Source organism: Anser cygnoides, chromosome 2, assembly GCF_040182565.1.
Source record: "Anser cygnoides isolate HZ-2024a breed goose chromosome 2, Taihu_goose_T2T_genome, whole genome shotgun sequence".
In the NCBI taxonomy this organism is placed as follows: domain Eukaryota; kingdom Metazoa; phylum Chordata; class Aves; order Anseriformes; family Anatidae; genus Anser; species Anser cygnoides.
Window position 1 is genome coordinate 59,799,633 of NC_089874.1, and position 21,917 is coordinate 59,821,549.

Consider the following 21,917-nt stretch of genomic DNA (forward strand, 5'->3'; position numbering starts at 1 on the left):
CTAATATTATAGAACAAAAGTGCTGTTCGGTACTATCAGTGAAGTCCTCTAGAAGGCAACTACCAATAGGTTTATGACAAGTGAACATTCAGTGACAGCATGCACTAAGTATACCAGGTCTCCATGCTGGCATGAAGGTATTTGCTGTTTCCCAGCCTACCCTGTGTGGGTAGAACGCTGGTTTAGAATAATGACAAAATAGAAGAGGGATGTTATGAGTAACCACTTTCAATTAAAACAAAAGCAAGGACTGAGGCAACAAATCAGTATCTCCCCCAGAGTCCAACACGTTTTTCTTCCAAAATTTTATTAGATTCAGCTTTTTCATTGTTTCAACAGTTCTGCCTGATAAACTTCAGCTATCCTTTGGCAGCAGAGGAAAAGCTTTGATTAGAGATTTTGATCTTCCTATGTTCTTTGGAAACTTCATTTAAATAAATTCCTAGATTTTCAGATACTTAAATATAACTTAAATATAACAGTTGTGCCTACATTTGTGTTAGTGTTTAATTTGTGTTTTATGAGTTGAATGCCGGGTTACATCTAAGAGACAGTCATTTTTCTTGACATGTAGCAAACTTCTTAGGAGGACTGCTTTCTGCAGGATACCTCACCAAGGACTCATTGCAGCTCTGATGCTGCATGCTATTTGACATCAGTGGGCCTTTTAAGAACTAACATGTCCCTCAGCAAGTTGAAAGCAGTCCAAAGGATGGCAGTAGTTTACACCCCAATGTGCAAAACACACTTTTACAGACACAAAAGGCTCTTCTTTCCCACTGCCCTCGCCTCTGGTGCAGTCAACTGAGAAGGCTCTCTGCAGTTGCTAACCAACTCTGTGCTCCCAAGAGCTACCATTATCCACAAAAACAAACAAACAAAAAAAACCACTAAGGAAATCTAGGTTTAAGATCAGATTAACATCAAGCAGCTGCCTAATGCAGGACAGGATCATGCCTGTAAACCTGACAGGTCTGTACACAGAGTATTAATGTGCTTAAGCACTCTCACAGCAAAGAGCTGTGTGTAAATAACAGCCTCTCGGGAGCAGCTAAGCAAACCCCTACACCACGGAAATAATTGGCAGCAGCATCATTGATAGGTAAGACAGGCCCAGGGGGCACTGTTCGGATCCTGCAGTTCTGCACAAAATTTGCCCCTGTAGACTCTAAATTCAATCTTCTCAAGAACATGTCCTGTTTGCACTGAGGACTAAAAAATTGCCACTAATGCCTTTTCTCTTTGAACTACAGAACAAGCAGGGGGATCAAAATGTAGGGCAAATATGGTAGAAATACCCTAAAATGCAACACGTCGATGATGTCTTCGGAAGGCAGTGAACTGTGTTAGACAGCAGTTATTAGAGGCTTTAGAAACTCCTCGCTCTTCTAATGCAGCTTGTCTGGGACAAGTACATAGATGAATAATGCTGACATGCGTGGGACAACCGGATCACTCAGCTAAGCTGTATTTGAGGAAGGGCTCAAAGCATTCATCTTGCTGTCAGAGAGTCTGGGTGAGGGAATCTGGTCAATGACCCTTCGAACCATAAAAGAAGCAGCAAGGCAGTGAACAATGCCCATTCTTCTAAATGAATGCCCTGAATATCAATTCCCTACAAGTAGCATTATTTTGAGAAGTGAGTTACAGACCCTTTACTTTCAACCTTGGATCCTACTTTTGGCAGAACTGAAGTGACTGCAGAGATTTATAGTCTGCTTTAATAAATAGGGAAATATCTCTGCTCCTTCAAAGGTCCCTTAATCTTGCTGAATTACTAATAAAACATTTGCACTCCACAGGGCAGTTTCCTAGTCATGCTAGCACAGAAACTGTAAAGCTGAGAAGAAAAAAAAAAGTCCTAAGAGACAGTATCTACAGTCTGGTAGTTAATGCAGCCACATTCATGCTCAGTGTTTCTTCTGTGTATCTTTTGGGAGATACATCAGAACCAGCAGAAACTGCTTATCCTATCTCAGTAAACCCACGGTCTATTTTTTTTTAATTTTTATTTTAATTGCCTTTGTTTTCCTATTTGGCTGCTGCAGCTGAGCACCCACTGCTTTGTTTTCCTTAGTTTGTGGCTATCTACAGCAGCGGGTTTTAAAAAGCCAACAGTTTTATCCAGTGAAGAGTGCTTGTGGAAATACTGATTGTAATCGAACTGTCAGAGAATGACTGGTGTTGGAAGGGATCTCCTGAAGTCACCTGGTCCAACCCTTCAGTGAAAGCAGGACCAATTCTGAGTAGGTGACTCGGGGCCCTGTCCTGTTGAATTCTGAGTATCTCCAAGGAAAGACAAATGACAAGATCCCTGGGCAAATCCCCAAAAGTTCCTGAAGTCTAACCTGAATTGCCCTTGTTGCAACTTGTGTCTGCTGCCCGCTGTGATTTCACCATGCTCTGTGAGAAGAGCGAGCCTCCTTCTGCCCTACACCCTCCCACTGCGTAGTTAAGGGCATCACTAATATTCCGCTTAAGGCTTCTCCTCTTAAGACTGCACAAATCCACCTCTCTCTCTGCCACTCCTCATACGTAATGTCAACGACTAATCTGAAAGATAAAGAAAATAGGGGCCAAGCTCATCCTGAAAATGACTGTGGTAGGGTTTTATGGCAAACTTAAGGTATGCCAAAGATTTTTAGGGGAAGCAATGTTTACAAAATCCAGTCTCTGATAACAGCTGAGCTCACTACAGCAATTTGGGTATCATGGCTTCACAAAGGATTTGGCCTGCTGCATGCTGGATGCAAAAGACTTCTGAATGTGAAGTCATTAAATATGACAGGAGGGGGGAAACGATGTCAGCTAAATGCAGGAGTGCTGTCACCACAGAGAAGTCATTAGCGTGTATAACATTAGTGTGTATAATATTATCATTAGTCTGTATAATGATATAATTCTTGTAGATGTTAATAAATAAATCACATCTTAACAGCAAGAGAGGTGGCTTTTGGTGCGTGTGTCAGTTTTGATGGAGATCAGCGCAGAATCTGTCTCAAACACTTCTATCAGTCATGGGAAATTGCTCTCATGTAACAGATCAAGGCAATGCAGAGGTTCGTACCTGTCCTGGTTTTGCCTGGGATAGAGTTAATTTTCTTCCTAGTAGGAGGTATGGTTCCGTGGTATGGTATGGTTTTGGATTTGGGATGGAAATAATGTCGGTAACATGCTGTTTCAGTTGTTGCAGAGCAGTGTTCACACTAAGCCAAGGACTTTTCAGCTTCTCATGCTGCCCCGCCAGCAAGAAGGCTGGGGGTGCAGCAGGAGCTGGGAGGGAACAGAACCAGGACAGCTGACCTAAAATGACCAAAGGGATGTCCCATACCTTGTGGTGTCATGCTGAGCAATAAAAATGGGAGAGATTTGGCCGGGGGGCTGCTGCTCAGGGCCTGGCTGGGCATCAATCAGCGGGTGGTGAGCAATTGCATTGTGTATCACTTGCTTTGTTTATTCTTTCCTTTTTCCTCTCCTCTGCTCTCCTCTCCTCTATCTTACCTTTTTTCTTTCTTATTAAACTGTCCTTATCTCAACCCACATATTCTTGCATTTTTCTTTTCAATTCTCTCCCCAGTTTCACTGGGGGTGGAGGGGAGTGAGCAAACGGCTGCGTGGTGCTGAGCTGCCTGCTGGGTTAAACCACAACAATACCTCATGCTACACACACCACCCACATGGTCCTCATCTAGTGGGGAGGAACGGGACTCATAATGCACGAGACGTGGCTCCCATCTCCACACAAAATCCCTGTCGCCCACCTAGATCCCTCCCCTGGCCGACCACGCTGAGATGAGAGCAGGTATCTTCTGTGTGAAACATCTCCCCTCTCATCCCCACCAGGCATGTTCCTGCCCTCTTTCCTTTTGCCCTACAGAGGCAGCCCCGACGCTTGCTTGCCTGCAGCTGTATGTGCAGCAATGGAGACAGAGAGGAGCGCAGAGCTTGGCTGCTGTGGCTTCAAGCTATAGTGAGCAGAGGCTGGGGCTCTGCCATCGGGCCCCATGGGCCTTTACAGCAGCTCCCACTGTGCTCTTCTCCTCTCTCCTGCAGAGCAAAACTTTCTTGGCCAGTGTCCAAATCTTTGGGCTACATGGAAGTAGGTCTGAGCCAGGTCACCTCCTTGGGCCATGCCCCCCAAAACCAGGTGAAAGAAGGTGAACAAAAGACATGGCTCTTTGCCTGCCATCTGGGGGTGGTCTGTGCTACAGTCTGGAGCAAAGCACAAAGGATGACTGCTGAATCTGGAAGCCAGAGCTGCCCCTTCTGCAAGTGGTAAGACCCACTGGCTTTGTCGCATTCATATTTTATGTTCTCCTGCTGCAGCAGCATTACATATCCCTGAGCTGCATGGCACTGAAGCAGTCTGTGCTGTCCACCCTGTCAATGATGCATCACTCACAGTAGAAAGTGAGGACACCACGAGACAAACACTTGGCAGCCCCTCCACTCCGCTCCTCGCTCTCAAAAGCACAACTGAATAATAAACTTGTAAAACTTGAGCATCCTCTCAGTGGTAGCAGCTCCAAAAAGCACAAAGACTCCCGGGGCGCTGCTGCATCATGTGGGGAGGCAGCTGCAAAACCAGTGGACTTGCAAGCTGAGCCTCAGGCACAGCCCTGGCTCACCGTCACAGCAAAGTCGATCTCAAATCCCTGGCTGTGCCTGGTAGCTTAGTCCACCCCTCCTCGAGGGTCACACAGTGGCTGCCATCAGCCAGCTGTCTGAGAGGCAGCCAAGTGGTCCTGAAGGCTGCTCTGGGCCAGAGCACAGCACGCTTTTCAGGCAGCCTGGATCTCCTAATCAAGGTGATCTTCAGAACAGAAGCAGCCAGCAAAAATGTGAAAGGAGTGAAAGAGAAAAGGAAAGAAAAAGTGACAAAAGGGGAAAAGAGAAAAGGCAAGGCTCTACAGAAGAAGAGTGGAAAAGAAAGCGTAGTGGAAGAGGCTATGAAGAAAGAAAGCACTTAATTTCTAAAATTCCAGATCTTCCACATATCATAAAGATTTCCTCCCCCTTTTTCAGATACATTTCAAAAAACACCAACCAAAACAAACAAAAAAAGCCAACAGCAACCATCACAGAATTGCTAGAACTCGAACCTGAGAGCAGCATCTTTCAAACTTGCTTACTGGCTAGGATAGGTTATACCCTTTGGGGAACAATGAGAGAAATAAATAGGCTGCTAATAAAACCAGGGTTTCCTGATGGCTAGTGGCACCTCCAGACTTTTCCGGTATTAGCCTTGAGTATTCCTGCATAGCTGAATCAGCTCTGTGGTAACGGGTATTAGAAACCCTCAGGTACTTCACCTCTGCAGTCACAGGCACTGAACAGTCCCAGCTAGCTAGACGAAAGGTCATTAGTGCGTTGGTACCTGAAATAATACAGTCTGTTATATATTTTTTGAACTCAATTTTAACAATTTCCTGGGGTCAGTTAGGTAGTATGAGCGATGTCGGTGGTCCTTTGCTAAGAATATCAACATACAGTCTAATAACGTGGTTTAGACTTACATTCACCATAAAGCCCTATTGCATTGCCATAAGGGTACAAAGGGCCTCCGTGTAAATAAAAAACAGATCCCTGCAGCTAGAAAGGGAGCTGTGCAGAAACAATTCAGATGCTTTCCATCAGACTTTCCTAAGAGTTTAACCCCACTTTTTAATTGGAGATTTCAAGAAGGGAGAGACTGCATGCTTTCAATATATATGGAAATACTCTTGTCTGAGAACTCAGCTAGCCAGGAAAACCAGACTGATATTTAATATAAGTGGAAGATGTTTCTCAAGAGATACAAGGATTAAAAATGAACAAAGGATTCAAAGTTCTATTTAAAAAAAGACAGCCCTCATATATACTGATATATAACACACTGACCTACACTGATTTCCCCACTTGAGCTACTTTTGCTCTTAATCTTTCATACAAGCAACAGTTACAGCAAAAATGATTTAGCAAAGTATGCAATATTATATAACTGTATTCTGTCATCACAACTATGTGAACGGGACCTGATTAATCTGCTGGGGGCGGTCTTGGAAACCAGGAAATATAAACCTAAAAGATAACCAGGAAAGTTTAAGTCTGCCCCTTGATGAATAAAAATTGTAATGCTTCTTCCTTTTTTTAGCTGTCTGATCACTAACTTTCCTCAGTTAATATAACATCACAGATATATTTTTGTATCACCTGAGGTTTGCGAGAAGTTAAGTGCAGGACACACAAGATATACTCAAGATTCAGACAGAACATGAAACTAAAAGCTGAGCCATAAGCAGAAGAAGGAGGAAATACGTATCTGAACAGCAAGAGTAGAAAATGTAAGAGAGGCCAAAAAAGCAGCTAGGTGGGAAGAATGACAATCACCACTGGGCTTCCACCATATACAAATGAACATACACACAGAACCACGTACATACACACTACATTTGAAGGGCAGATATCTGCTGGCACTGAATTTATATATACAACTTTAATTGCTGGAGAACTTTCTAGCTTTCTGTCACCCCCTGCTCTTCTTTGTCACCTGCTTGCAGAATTTCTACTGAAACAACCTGTGAATTATGCCACAAACATTCAAAATGACCTACCAATCCACAAGTTATAAACACGTGCAAGGTCACCTCACATTCGTCTCTGCAGTCAGGCCTGCTGATTTTATACAGGTTATTTGAGGGTATGGGTTATTTCAGGACATATTCTTAGTACTGGTTACTTTTATAAAGGGTTACGCTTTTTGAAATTTCAATAATGTTCTTCTGTTCTCAAAACTACCTCCCATTCCCCCTTCTTCCCATGACTTAGGAAAGTAGATGAGGAAACAAAAGAAAGAGATTTCAAGAAAAATAAGTTATTCTTCTCCTTCATGCTGGCTGCTGGCAAATACTTGGTTATTGAAAATCCTGTCAGGACTAAAGTCAATGCCATCTCCAGCAGAGATGAAACGTCATTGTAAGATTGCACTCAGTGAGGGTCAGCACAGGCCTCAGATCTGGCTTTGGCAAGTTTAACGACCTCTTTCCCTCTGTACGTCTAGCTGTTTGGCTGGCTGCCTTTTTGAGGCAAAGAAATCCTCCCAGTACTTGAGAAGAGCCACATTAGGGGGATGCCAGTTGCTGAAAGCTGTTGAAAGAGAGGCTGGGCAAGCAGTTGCACACCTCAACCTAAGTTCATACCTTGGCTTGTATGTGGATATGAAAGATACGGATGTGTGTACATGAGAAGAGAACGTGCCTGTTTTCTTCTCCCTGCATCACTTTTCCAGCTGGTCACAGGGAATGAAGCACCATTTACCCTAGTTGTATGTGATCCCACTAAAACTTCTGTTTCATTTGTGAGTGTTCAGAGACCTTATAATCTGTACTACCTACCCGAGAATTTCTCAGTCTTCTCAACTGCACATTGACGCCTTGTAAAATTATACTTTACTTTTGCATGGCAATTTCACCATTGATATATTCAGTTTATTTATCATTTGTGTGTCCTAAGTATTTCTCTCACATCTGTAAACCTACAGGCTACACCTACATTTGTAACACAGAGCAGAGGGCAGGTTGGTCAGTGTATTAATACTCCCCAGACAGAGAGAATCTCCTTGTTCTTTTCTGAAAATAATAATAATAATAAATCTATTTTTACTTAACTCTTCCAAATGGTTTGAATCATACTCCAAAGCAACTGCCTGAAGTGTCTTGCCTTACAGCAAAATAAGTAATTTAAAATAGCCACACAAAGGAACACAATGTAAATGACAAGCAAATCATATCTAGCATATATTTGTGCAATAGTTTATCTAGGCTTTGAGATAAAGACCCGATGAATCAGCAGGAAGATCTCTAATGGCTTCAGGGGATCTGGCTTTCAGATTGCCATGATCTATACCAATGGACTTAAAAGTCGTAGCAACATCTTTTTAAGCATCTCTTCCTTTTTCACTTGGCAGCACGTCTGAGACCCAGCAGCAGATACAAGTACGCTAATCACCATCTTCAAGAGATGAGGTGAACCTCTGACATCTTAACATTGTTTATAAAATCATTAATCTCTTACAAACATCACAGATATTTTAAAAGAAACCCACCAGCTGCTAATTCTGCCTAATTTCCCAAGTTTTCCTGATGTCCCATTTTCATATCATCACAGACGTATCACAAGAGTTTCACAGAACAAATTTCTTCACTGTCCCAGCTCCATCTGCCTTCTTTGTCTTGTTCTTTGTACGCTCTAGAGAGTCATCTGGGATTTTACTCAACTGCTTTGAATAAGCACTGAGTTCATGTTTTTCCCTGTACACCCTTTAAAATTTATTCAACTTCTTTGGAAGGCTTATCCACACAAACAGTTGTCAGCTAACATTTGCATTTCTTCCTCAACATGAGTCATTTCTTCTTTATTCTAACCAAATGACTATGGCTCAGTATACTTATTTTCCTGGATGGACACATCAGTCAGGAACCTGTGTTCTTCAGCATGGCTAAGACTTGCACTTAAGTAGTCTGCTTTGTCTCATCAGCTAATAGGAATTAACATCAGATTAAGGACTATGACAACAACTTTTACTTTAGAATTTCTAACCCCTTCAAAAAACGTTAATTCTTAACATATACCTGAGAGAGAAGATACTGACAGCCCCATCTGTGATAAAACATAACGACGACCAACACCAGTACAAAGGAACAAAGCACAGCAAGACATGAAAAAAACACAAACTGAACTAATTTGAAATGGCATGTACTAAAGATGGAACATAATTACCCAAATTAGAATTTGAACAATTAGAATTCATGCATTAACTCAATTATTCTTGAAAAAGTATCAGTATGATTTTAAGGACCACCAGAACACAGACTCCTTATCTTGATGAAAATGCAATGCCCTCCCAGAAACACTAGGCTAGAAGTTAATTTCTGGGTCATGGAGTCCAACACATACAGCAACTGGTACATTTCAACCCCATTGTTTCAGATTTCTTAGCTGATTAACACCATTCCTACATCAAAAGTCTTCTACCTCAGTTGCAATTCTACACAAAACCACGTGACCGCGTGGTTACTATCCACATGCAAAATTCCCTCTCTTATATTGTTAAATAAACATACAAAGAACTTCCTCAACTCATGAGTGCCAGAGGATATCAGAGTTCCTGAAATACTTGTTTACGCATTCAAGAAGAATTTCATTTTGTATTAAAAACTGTGTAATGAGACTCTGATCAGTATCATGCATCCCCTGATGTGTTTACATGCTTCTAAAGCACCTTAGAAAATCATGAGAAAAAGCAGAAATGGTAAAACTATATGCCATGCTAACTGATACGGAGAAGGGAAGTCTAATCTTCACATCCACTAATCCTGGAACAGAAAAGGCAATGAAATTGAACAATAGCAATTTAAAAATTGAGAAAAGCATATTTTTTGTTCTTGCATGGTCTAATTAGAGAGCAAAATTTATTACTACATGGACACAGAACACCAAGAATTTAACAAGACCAAAAAAAAAAAAGTAATGGATGGCTATATAACATATGGTAACAGAAAGTCAAATAGGATGCTAAACCATGACCTAAGCAGCTGCTCACTAGGTCTGTCTACATTTCTGATTTATTGCATGGGACTTGTTTTTTGGTGAAGATTTGACTTGCATCGTTACGTGGTGTCTTGCGATACATACCAGAGCGCACAACTTACGAGCCCCAAATTATTTCCCTGATCCTATGACTTCCAGTCATCAAGCAAAGCACCCCATTTGCAATGTTTTGGACACACATTTTTGCAACAGCTAGCCCACTGTGCCTATCCTCACCTGGAATGGGCAATCAGTGAAAACATCACGGCCAGTGAACTCATGATGTATACAAGGGGTCCTGGAGACATAGTGGAGGCCAGCAAACCAAACCCTGGTCCTTTCCACTCTGTGCTTTATCCATCAGTATTGCAGACATATGCAATTTGACCGAGAGGATTTCATGCCCACGTACTGCAGGATCCTTGTAACTTCCGTGGTCCCAGGTGTTGGACTAGCTGGATGTTGGAGAAGATTCATCCATGCAGCATTCCTGTTCCTTTTTTTTTCCCATTTCAAACTCTATTTAAAAGGCCAAAGCAGAACCTATTACGCTGGTGTAAGACAGAAGCAACTGTACCAAAGTCAACAGTTTTACACTGTGTTTGCGAAGCGCGGATGTCGTGGAACGAGATATCTCCAGCACTATATACCAGCACAGAGATGATTACACTAGTGCAGTGTACTGAATAGTCACTGATCTTTCCATAATTTACTAAACTACAGAAGGGAATAATATGATGTGCAGACGATTAGTACGGCTATTATGTGACCATAACAAGAGACATTCGGGAAGCAAGTGGCTGGGAAACACCAGACATGTATTGAACCCATTAACAAATAAATGGCTTGTGTAATGATCTTCTTGGTGCTGCTGAAATAAAATCACTCCAGTTCCCCATCTGTCATGCTTTTAATTTCTTCACTTCAACTCTGTGCTGCACTGCAAGTCTGCTAATTAAACCACTCTAAATCTACATTAAGAAGTTCATACAGGATCAGATGCCCTGTAAGGTTAAGTTGACCCAAGTGTTTTCTTTGAAACCTGTGCAAGGAAACAAGGGCAACAGGGAGAAGCCCAAAATTGGTGCAGCTGATCTGCAAACGAAGAGTATGCTTTGGCCAGAGATACCTAGGGATGGCTCAGCAGCTGCTGCTTAATTAGAGTCCATGAGAGGGCAAGAAGGTGACAACATTTTAACAGGAGATATGGTGGCCTTAGCCCTGCCTTTTGTTGTGCCCCTACTCTGTTTTTCTGACTGCACAACTGCACATTCATGGCAGCACAATAGGAAAAAGTTCAATAAACGAATGCTGAAAGAATTATTTTGCTTAATAACTTAACAGATACCAGCTCTCTTATGTGATCTCTTCCCTGTTTAAATCCATCGTAGCTAAGCCTGTGGCAGTGCATGATGTACAAAATAAAATAGATTTTGAAGTTACCAGGTGCTCAAACGTGCTTGCATTGGTAAAAGAGGACTAAAGGATGAGGACAATGTCAGTACCTCTGCAGCTTCCACTTCTAATCACTCATGTTACACATCAGTGCGCTGTACAGTGCAGGTACCCCAACTGTCCTCTCTGTATAGTCTGATACCCTGCCCGGGAAATATTTGATATATATGACTAGTTATTTTCATTGTTTAGAATATCACCTGGCTTCACCACAGGTTGCAGAAGGGCACTGGCTTTCAACGCACCAGCGACACATGCAAAGTCGCTACTTGTCACAGTGCTCAGAGTCCCCCGTTTCAAAGCTGCAGGGCCACCGTGCTGAGCACCCTCGGTGACAAGCAGGACATTCAAGAGAAGCGCTGTGCGGGAGACATGTCGATCCACTGCCCTGCATCATACTCACCCCACACACATGGCATTTTCCCCTCTTCTCTCCTAGATGCGCAGTCCTTGGAGATGCATCTGCAATATGCAGGTGATTTAGTGCAGAAAAAGCACTGAGTGGTGTTTTGGGCCCACTTCTTGTGTCTTTCAAATCAGTTCTGATTTTTGGCACCAAACCTAAACTTGTATTTGGTGCTTATATTTGAAACTCCATCCCTTCAAAACGCTTTACCTCATCTTTCATACAGAGGGATCAGGAATTTAGGAAGAACACAAAATTAATGGACTTTTAAATATGCAGACAGCTGCATGCTGAAAAGCAGAGATGGAACAATAAGAAAGAACATACTTGTACGTTGTGAGTTACAGGTTACTGCTCGGGAAATCAGTGCTGATGCTCACAAATAATATCATTGTTTGTATTTCCCCTGCTCAATTTGTGCTTGTTAGGTAACAAAATCTGAGCGCATACATCTTGTAAGTGGAGTCTTTTTTGATGACATAAACTGGTGGTGATAGTGGTTCAAAGCACATTGAGCTGAAAAAGTCAGTATCAAGAGAGGGGAAAAAAGCCACAAGGCACACAGAATTGCATCACTTATCACTTGTCACTTCAGCTATTGACATATCTGAAATGTCGTAATGAAAATGCAGTTTGAAGTGATTCTACTTGCTAATTCTGCTCTATTTTGAAAAATTCTGCCAATTTGGAAGAAAATCCTTAAACTTTTCCAGTAAAAGCAATGGAGTTTCAGCACATGCTCCACACCTTTACTGCATCAGGACCATAAAAGCCAGCGTTATTGAACAGTACTCAGAAGAGGCCTTAGTGCAAATGAGTTTTTCTTAATATCTGAAGAAAATCTCTTGCCAACCATCCCAATTTAAACTGTGAGGAGAGGAAATAAAAGGAAGGAAAAGGTTATTATTTATAACACAGTGACTATAGTTACGCTGCAGTTAGAGACCAATTAAACCCAGGTTACGCTTTCTGACTCCACTAATTCATACAAATGGACCACTCGCTCCATGTCAGGGTAATTGCAGTGTAAATACAATGGTCTTTATGTCTCTGGATTCTGAAAAAAGTGCCTGTGTTACTGAGGTGGCAATAAGAAATAATTTGGATATGTCATTAAGCTTCAAATTCTTTGAATCAGTGCTAATTAGGATATAGAAAAGCATAACCAAAAGTGTAATTACACTGAACTAAGGGCTCAACTGTGCAACTATTAGAAGGCTGCTCATGTGAGTAAGTACGTTTGAACATTACTGCATATTGCCAAATCAGGCTGTAAAACACTACCATGGTCTTATAATGAAGGAAAACGGAAGTGAAGAAATGAATTCATGGCATTTTTAAGCTGTAACAAATGTGCTGAGGGTCGTTTTCACACTAAAAAGAATTCCCTTGTATCTTGTAGCTAGTGGGGGCAAATTCTGCCTGGAAAATCTGCTCTCCAAATGCTCGTGTAATGGCTAGCATATCTATTCAGTGCACAGTGCCCTAGAGCCCAATCACAGTTTGGGGCTTAGGTGATACTACAATATGAAGTGTTAAAAACAATAGACTACTAATGAAAATCTTTCTGTATTGCTCCTAATCCTTTCTTTGCCCTCTTTTAACTCCAGCTCTCTAGAACACTTCAAGACAAGCAGAAAATGCATGCACTTAGGGTTGCCTAACATGAAAGTGCTAATATTTCTTATGCATATACTAAAATTATTGCCAATTCCCCTCTAAGAAGTACTACTACACTTCTTTTACCTCCACTGAGCTTACAGTGAGCCATTAGAGCTACTTAACTCCAGACGCAATAAAATTCATTTGTATAGAAGTGACCAAACTTCTCGTTGCATACTTACAGAAAACCAATGATATACAGAGCTTTGTGTTAAAATGCTGAAGTAATTTCACAGTCGAATTTAACAGTTTCTTTAAATCCAAAGACTTATGTCCTTGTGTTATATTACTTCATGTTAGCCTACAACAGTGGCAGAGTACGAGTACATAAGGTAGGTGGGATGTAGACAGCATTGCAAGTACTGTGAAAATAATATCATATCAGAAGAAAACAAAAAATGTGCAGATATTTCCAATAGATCAGAAGCCTACACAGACCACCTTCCTCCCACAGTTTATGGAGCAGCTACTTGTCTCAGAATCATTCACCTCAAATGGCTAATCAGTAGAATACAGTCTCCTACAATTGTTTCTTAGCATATATATTCTCTTAGATCCTCTTGTATGTTGGAAAGGGACTACCTTGGCAGAGAGCACTTTGTTTTTCACTTCTGTAATCTATGCTTCCATCTGTCCAAGTGAGTATTTCCAGTTCCAGTCATTTTCCCTGTTGCTTTGCCTTGACTTTTTCATACCTGACTGACTCTATCTCCTTTGCAGGAAATCAAAATAGGAGGAGACGTATACAGGAACAGGTTGAATACAGGTGGCATTACAGTGCTGCTCCTTATCTTGTATTCCAAGGGAGCTGCAAGTTGGGGGAGCTCTGGCTTCTTCACATCTCAGGATAAGCAAAGGGGATCCTCTTGCTCAGTCCTGACAAATACTTAGTCACCTAAGCAGAACCACAGCTTCCAGAGAAATGATGCTTCCCTTCCCAGAAATGCTGAGCCTTTCAAAGTACACCACTCACACTTGTTAAACATGTACCTGGCTTGCATTCTTTGCTGTGATTAATTGCAGCAGCCTGATTTTGTGTTTTCTATAAGCTTTTTTTTTTTTAAACCTTAACTGCTGATCACTGCAGTAGCCACAAGTTTCTTGTAAGCTGCTACCTCTTTATCTTCCATTTCTTAAATTATAATTATTCTTAAATTTTTAAAATAGACTGTTAGATTTATTAAATATAGTGATGCCCCAGAAACACAGACAATTTTAAAACTCACCTATCACAGAAAAAGACAGAAGTAAAAAAGAACACATGGCTGAGATTTTAAATCCAGTCTCTGGAAAGAATGAGAGAGACGGCTGCTCATACGTGCAAGCTCTTATAAAATCCTGGCTTGCAGCACGTACATGGAAATGAGGCAGAACGCTTCATTATCAAACACTCCTCAGCAGCCCACGCTCTGACGTGACAGCACATAATGCAAATATTTACAGCAGGAAGTCCTCAGGAATGATCAGTCACCATCAAATGGCAGCAGCTTATCAAGCGGTAATTCCTGCTGTGGGAAACCCAGCTGAGGTAGCATTTCCACACAAACACAACCCAGAGAAGGTCTCTTTCAATAATTAGCCCCAATTTACAAAGCTTTCCCCAGGACGTTAAGTATATTTGACAAGTGCCATCGTGATCTACAAGACAGAAACTGTGGCACAAAAGCTCCAGAGGTTCGATCAACTGTGGTTATTTGCATCTAATACACCGCTAGTGAACACTCCCAATTTAGTGAAGACATTTGTCCTAAGGCTAAAACATTGATTCTCCACTTACTGTCTTTTAATTGTGGTGTATCCAATTTATCTTTTTAGGCTATAAGCTCTTAGGGGAAAAGATTTCCCTTTCATTCAATATGCTGTTCTTGTGCCTGCTTTATTTTACTGCAAAAGAGCCACGCTCAGGTTAAATCATTTTCACACTCAGACTTTCCCACTCGCAAGATGCAGCCTTCCTATTGCTAGAATTAATTGCTCTAACTTGTATTGCTTTTCTACAACAATATCCGGTGTGAAGATGAATTAAAGGTGACATTATGAATAACAGAAGAGTAACAAATGAAACAGGAATGTTCCAGATGCCACAGAAATGTTATTTTCTATTGAGGAAACTGTTCAGCTCACTCTCACCACAGTAATGCCCGTGACTTAGAAGTATAAACTAGTGTGCACAAACACACTTTATGTATGCCACTAGTTTAGAAAAAAAAAAAAAAGTCCTGTCAGGATGTTCCTTTTTCCCAGGACTGCAGGTGCTCCGCTTCACTGCTACCACCCCCAGGCCCTAAATTCACATTTAAGCTTTCGCCATGTAGGAACTGGTCAAAGTGCATGGCCCTCGGTTCCCAGATATTCGAGCTTGACGATTCAAAAGCAATAAAATGTGACAGGACTTTTCACTGACAAATGAACTGCAGGGCATCCTAATCAGGGAGTGAAGCAGCTCTAATAACTGGGTTAGAATGTAAGGAGATAAATTCAAATGGAGCAGAACATCCATAATATAAGAAAGGCGAGATGCTGCTCAGCCTAAAGCACCACCGATGCTGTACAAAGACATCCAACTAACACAGCAACTTTTTCCCCCTTTGGAAGCAGGTTTCCTTTCAACTGCTAGTTAAATACTGTCTCAACAGCGCGTGAACAAGAATGGCAACCACTTACAGCCCCCAGCATGACTATTTCCAGCTTCTTTTCTCTTTTCAGTTGCAGCAAACCACAGCCGGACAGACAGTGAGTTTTTTTGTTGTTGTTTTTAAATAGTTTTTGAATTGTCGTGTTAGGATTCGTCTAGTTATTGGTGTCTGCAGGTCTTTTTGGCAGGACGAGATACCCGCTGGGTATCCTGGCCAATACACCAGCTGCTGCCCCCATCGCAGGAGGTGCCACGCGCCTGGAGGCTCAGACAAAATCTGCTTGGGTGGCTGCAGATGCAGGTGAGTCTGTGCTAGCAGGGAAAACACTGTCCCTGGAAGGTCACCTGTCCCCAAATGCTGCTTCTTGAAGGACATCTGCTCCTGCTATTTTTCCCAAGCTGTGCCAGACAAGAAGGTTTGTTTCTGTCAAATAAACAAAGCCTCGTTCCCTCTGTCCCTCTAGTGACAGCCTAAGTTTCAGGATGAATTTCTGATGCCATTACCACATTGGTAAAAATTCCCCTCTTTCAAGGCAATGAACTTTCAACAAAACCTTCAGCCCCTACACCCATAACAGGATCTGTATTGAGATTTTCTCCCTGCACAGCTAGGGACAAAATGCTAAGGTCCCACAGATGCCTCTAAAACTCCCACTGATTGCAATAGTGGGTAAGTTTCCAAGCACAGGATTCCCTCCGTGAGCTGAAAAGATGTGTAAGAACCTGCTCCGGGATCTGAAGAAGGTTCCTTCCGAGCAGAGCCCCTGCTCACACCAGCTGGGGACCAGAGCTTTCACCGGCACTGAGAAATGCCATGCCTGGGACCCTGGGGCACTGCTCTGAATCACTGGAGCAAGGAAAACAACGGTGGGATTTGATGCATCCAGTTTGATCACGGAAGGCCCAGGGTGTCAAGTCTCACTAGGGTAAGAAGCCTCAGGGACCTCAGACAAGCATGGCACGACTGTCACAGCCCGTAACTGATCACACAGAGGAACAGGGGAAATAAAACAATCTATCACTTTCCTGCTCAGCCGTGCTAGGATTATCAATTCGGGAGACAGGAAAAAGAGATGGGGCTGCCCACCCAGTATACTTGACTGTATTGACTGCAAAGGAATGGGGAGGGACCCAGCAACAGGAATAAGGTAAGCTGTGCATTTACTCTCTGGCTGGTGATGAATGAGCATAGCAAGGTGCAAACCAGAATAGCTGCTGCTTCTTTTGGGCAAGAACTTTCTGATCATTGCCCTAAGCCATTATTTGAAAAAAAAAATAAATTTAAATAGATATGGCGTATTATTTTGGAATTTAACATTTTCCCTCTCTCTCCTTCCACTCAATTGAAAAATACAAGGGTCCGGAATTCACTGTTAGTGATATCACACTCAAAGGTGAGTACCTACATCTTTTTGCACTTCTAAGGATAACATCTGCACTTTGCATGGCTGGTATCTCTGCACCAGTGGCAGCCAGTGCAGAGGCACTCAAGAGCCCAGGAAAAGGCTAGGGCTCAGAAAATCCCTTGTTATCCCCTTCCTCTTCTGTGCAGTTAGAATAACACCATTTTCCAGTGGTGCAGTATGCTGTGAAACATTCAAATACTTCAGTAATAAAATAGGTTGCAAATGTATCGCAGAGAGACAGATAAGGAAAGCCATCTGATGGTTTTTCAGCTAGGACTGGAATCTGAAGGATCATACGTAACTTGAAAGCCTTCACATATGCAAGAACCATCCCATTATTTTTCTCTACGCTCATACAGGGGTTTTCTAATCTTTTTTTTTTTTCCTTGCACTCATACAGCAGGGTCACCCAGGTTAATATTGCATCATCTTTGTTGCTATTCCTTTGTTCTTGATTTCACTGCTTAGTATTTGCCTTACAATGCACCAAATATTTATGTCATGCAGCAAACAATGAACAGAAAACAACAGAGAAACCAATGATGCATCTACAACACTGCTGGCCTCTCTGGTCTGTGAAGGCAACTGGCAAAAACAGACTAGTCTGCAACCCATAACAACAAGAAAAATTAGAGGATGTGAAGAGAATGCTGTTGCCAAGGACAATGGTTTGACCCTCACATGGAAAATGTATGTGATACTACTTTTTATTGTATTTTATTTTTCAATCATGTACAGTATGCTCAGCTAAAGATCATAACGTGTTTCTTTTTCTCACCTGACCTCTATGAAGACTTTGAGTACTAGACAATGACTTTCGTTTAAACACAAGCCCTCTTCAGCTGAAAGGGAATGGCTACTTATGGCACTTTGTTTTCCATATATATGTAAAGGCTTCAACTGAAGAAGCTGGAGAGATTACATATTTGCTTATCACAAAGAGCAGCTCCTCTGACATTCTTCTATTAACTTAAAACATACTGCCAATAGTTAATAATGAAACACCAACCCTTCCACGCTAGACCTGACAAATTTACTTAGTTGGGTCAAACTCAGGTCTGAGACACAGATGTGATTCATGAAAAAAAATATTCTGATCTCACAGCCTACTGGTATTTACTGCCTTGGCTGGCCGACTGGCCTACCTTTCGGAGAAGACTGGGACTAAATCAATGGCACAGATGGGCCCCCCTCAAACAGATGACAATCAGGAAATGAATGGCAAGTCCTGAGTCAACAAGACACTACATGCAACAGACTACAAAGTATTTTTCAATGTCCCACAAAATGAAGCTATCCGAGAGCACCCCATAATGTTCCACTGAAGACAGCTGAAAGGAATACTCCAGGCTCCCAAAATAGTGTATGGACTTGCCCTGAGCATATGAGAAAGGTGTACTGAGACACAAACACCTTTTATTCTTACCAGACACATCAGTCCCTACCCAGCATCCATCTTCCAGCTGTAGTGTACATCACAAGAAGGTAAAGGGAAACCACCAAAAGTCTGTACATGCATCACGGGTGAAAAAAGTTAATTCTTCCTGACCCTGGTACAATCACACATATTCACCACACTTGGGACCATCCCAAAAAATGTGATTCAGTGATGTCCACTAAAACCCATGTATACCCACACACAAGACAGACCTTTCCTGAACTCAGTTTCCAAAATAAACACCTGAACCAATCCATCTCTAATGTTGGTTGAACTAAAACTCCTTAGTTCTATCAGTTCTCTGCCAAGATGAGCCTAGTGAAAGTCCTTCAGCAAGACCAGGCAATCTCTAGAGTTCAGCACGTCTCTCTGTGGGCTTCTAAAATTTTTTTCACTCTTAAGGTGACTAAATTTTCCCCAAACGGGCAAGATACATAGCTTCATACAGCCATCTGAGCCACAGAGCTTTGCTAAGATCTAGCAGATCAAAATTGCTCTCAGTGAAGCCTCAGTCTGTCAAAAATGATCTTCAATAATTTGATGGATCAGGGCCTGAATGCCCACTTCTTATTACTGATGCTAGTCTGTCAGAGCCTAGCTGTTTGTGGAACTCAGAGACACCGCCATGAAAAAGTTCACATCTTGATATTGAAAAATGCACCTAAGAAAATCTTACTCCTTTTCTGCATGTTTGTTGTACTTAAAATCCAAGGTTCCCCAGTCCTTTAGAGGTATTAAGCAAATCTCACAACACCCAGCAGACAAAAGATAACAACGGAATACAGCTAGGACATGGGACTGGCCCCAAATCACAGAAGTTATCTGTGACAGATTGAGAGCTGACTCTAAGTTCTTTTGGCTTATAGATCCACATCTTAACTGAGAGAATACCCATTCCTCTGCTCCACAGCACGCTTAAGAGCAAATATTCTGTTCAGTTTTCATATATTAGTACACAAAGCAGGCAAGGAAAGCAAGGCGTAGCACAGTGACAGTAGGGAAGATAAATTGAAAAAATAAAAGGCCAGCATAACTTACGGGAGCTGCGTTGTTTTTCACTGTGACACTCGGAGTTGTGGCTCGTAGTGCCCCGCTCACGCCATGATAGTATTTGAAGCAGATCTTTGTTTCAGCTGAAAGAGGGAATTATTTCAGATTAGAAGAACTGCCAGGGAGAAGCGGCACAATTGGTTGCAGCAGGCAGACATAATGAGCTTCACTCAAAAGGCTGGCACGTAGTTGAATTGTGAGTAGTTTGTCTCTGGTTTGTTGGTTGGCACAACAGGATGTCTCCTGCCTCTGATCTTCTGCTTTGCCAGAGTGAAATGTAGAGTTCAATTCCTGTGACTTAAAACAGTTTAAACTGGGTACCAGTTACGATAAGCACACCTTAGAAAACAAACTCAGCATTCTTTAGCTACTCTAAGAAGAAGAATTGTAGGGAAAAACAATCACTATTCAGATACAACAAGCAATAACATGCAGAGAAAGTAAGAAACTTAGGACAACGTGCCTGCATAATTGCTCACTGATAGGTTTCATTGACTCAATTTGCTCTGGCCTTGGCCAGAGGAAGGACATAGATCTAATAGATCTACACCGATTAACTTCTCTGACAGTTACTACATTAAAGCATTTTTCAAAACAGTGTAGTACCATGAGACCTCATCCTGGAGTATTTCCACTGACTTCCAGAGATTTGAGTTATTTGAGGAACTCAAGCAAGACCTTGATTTTGGACTTGCAGCACTACTTTTGCCACATACAATGATATTCAGATAAATACATTAAGGGTAACCCATTTCAATAACTGTATCAAGGCACAGAAGTGAAAAATGAGTTAATCTCATTTCCAGGTTGCTTCTTGGTATTCCCACCCCGACTAGGCACTGGGGACTCCCAGTCCATCGACAACAACCACAGAGCCAGCACAGTTCATTTGCCACCATATTCTCCAGCCCCACAGCACGCTCTTCGTTGGATGACCAGATGCGAATTTCTGCTCTTACAGTGAAAAATACAAACATTTCCCACTATAGACAGACATGAAGGTGCATCGTTTTTACTTCACAGTACTCCACAAGAAGTGGAACAGGCTACAGCGTCCTTCAGCACCTCCACAAAGGCTATGTGGCCCATCCTGGGGTTTAATTCACAGCTATGCCCCAAATGAATTTCTGCAAATTCAAAAGAACCACTTCAGGTGGCCACGTGTGTAGCTGTACCCAGGGGAGCAACAGCTTTAACCAACCAATTGCAGTTTTGAGGGTTGAAGAGCACATAGCACAATCCCTGACTCCTGACTGCAGAGCTCAAGCGAAGTTGTCAGCAAAGCTGAGCCAAGTGACCCCTTCGATGCACCTGAGAGCAGCACTTGTTTCCTTTTGGAAGCAAAAAAGCTAGGTGAGCTTGAGGAACTGAAAAACTGCAAGACCAGATTGAATTTTCATTTTCTCTACAGGACTTTTAACAGCTCAGCAGTTAAAGCATTTATCCACTGAGCGGACAGTAAAAGTTGATGATAATACAATAGCTAAAACACACAGTTCTCACCAATTATTCAGATCTTAGTTTTCCTCTTGTATTGGTTTATGTGACAAGGTTTCAGTAGTTGAGGGAGCTGCAGAGGGTGGCCTCTGTGAGAAGAGACAGCTTCAGTCAGCTCCAAAAGGGACCTGGCACTGGTCAAGGTTGAGCCAGTGAGCAATGCTGGCAGCACTTCTGTAATAACATATTTAAGATAGGCTCAGAAATGCTGCGCAACAGCAGCTGGGAGAGTTGAGTGAGAAAATGTGAGGGAAGCAGCCCTGCAGCCCCCCCGGTCAGTGCAGCAGGAGGGCAGGAGGAGCTCCAGGCACGCAGCAGAAGTTCCCCTGCGGCCTGTGGAGAGGCCCCTGGTGGAGCAGGCTGTCCCCCTGCAGCCCATGGGTCCCACATGGAGCAGATCTCCACGCTGCAGCCCGTGGAGGAGCCCCCGGTGGAGCAGGTGGATGTGGCCTGGAGGAGGCTGCGGCCCATGGAGAGCCCCCGCAGGAGCAGGCCCCGGGCCGGAGCTGCAGCCCGTGGAGAGGAGCCCACGCAGGAGCAGGGGGTCTGGGGGGAGCTGCCGCCCGTGGGGGACCCGTGCTGGAGCAGTTTGCTCCTGGGGGATGGACCCCGAGGTATGGAGCCGTGTGGGAGCAGTTCTTGAAGAGCTGCTGCCTGTGGGCAGCCCCCGCAGGATCAGTTTGGGAAGGACGGCATCCCGTGGGAGGGACCCCACGTGGAGCAGGGGCAGAGAGTGACCGTGAGGGAGCGGCAGAGACAAAGCATAAGGGACTGAACACAGCCCCCAGTCCCTGTTTCCCT

At 42.7% G+C, this 21,917-nt stretch overlaps 1 protein-coding gene across 10 annotated transcripts in view; it reads right to left on the minus strand.

Moving 5' to 3' along the window:
• Positions 1-21,917, minus strand: part of HECW1 (HECT, C2 and WW domain containing E3 ubiquitin protein ligase 1) — a 267,140-nt gene that overhangs the window by 118,959 nt on the left and 126,264 nt on the right. For all 10 annotated transcript variants that reach the window (XR_007157656.2, XM_048046401.2, XM_048046403.2 and 7 more), the window contains one exon: positions 19,608-19,702. Coding sequence is in view for 9 of the 10 variants with exons in the window: in XM_048046401.2 (XP_047902358.2) it covers positions 19,608-19,702 (95 nt within the window). In the remaining variant the exon portion in view is untranslated. The remainder of the gene's footprint in view (positions 1-19,607; positions 19,703-21,917) is intronic.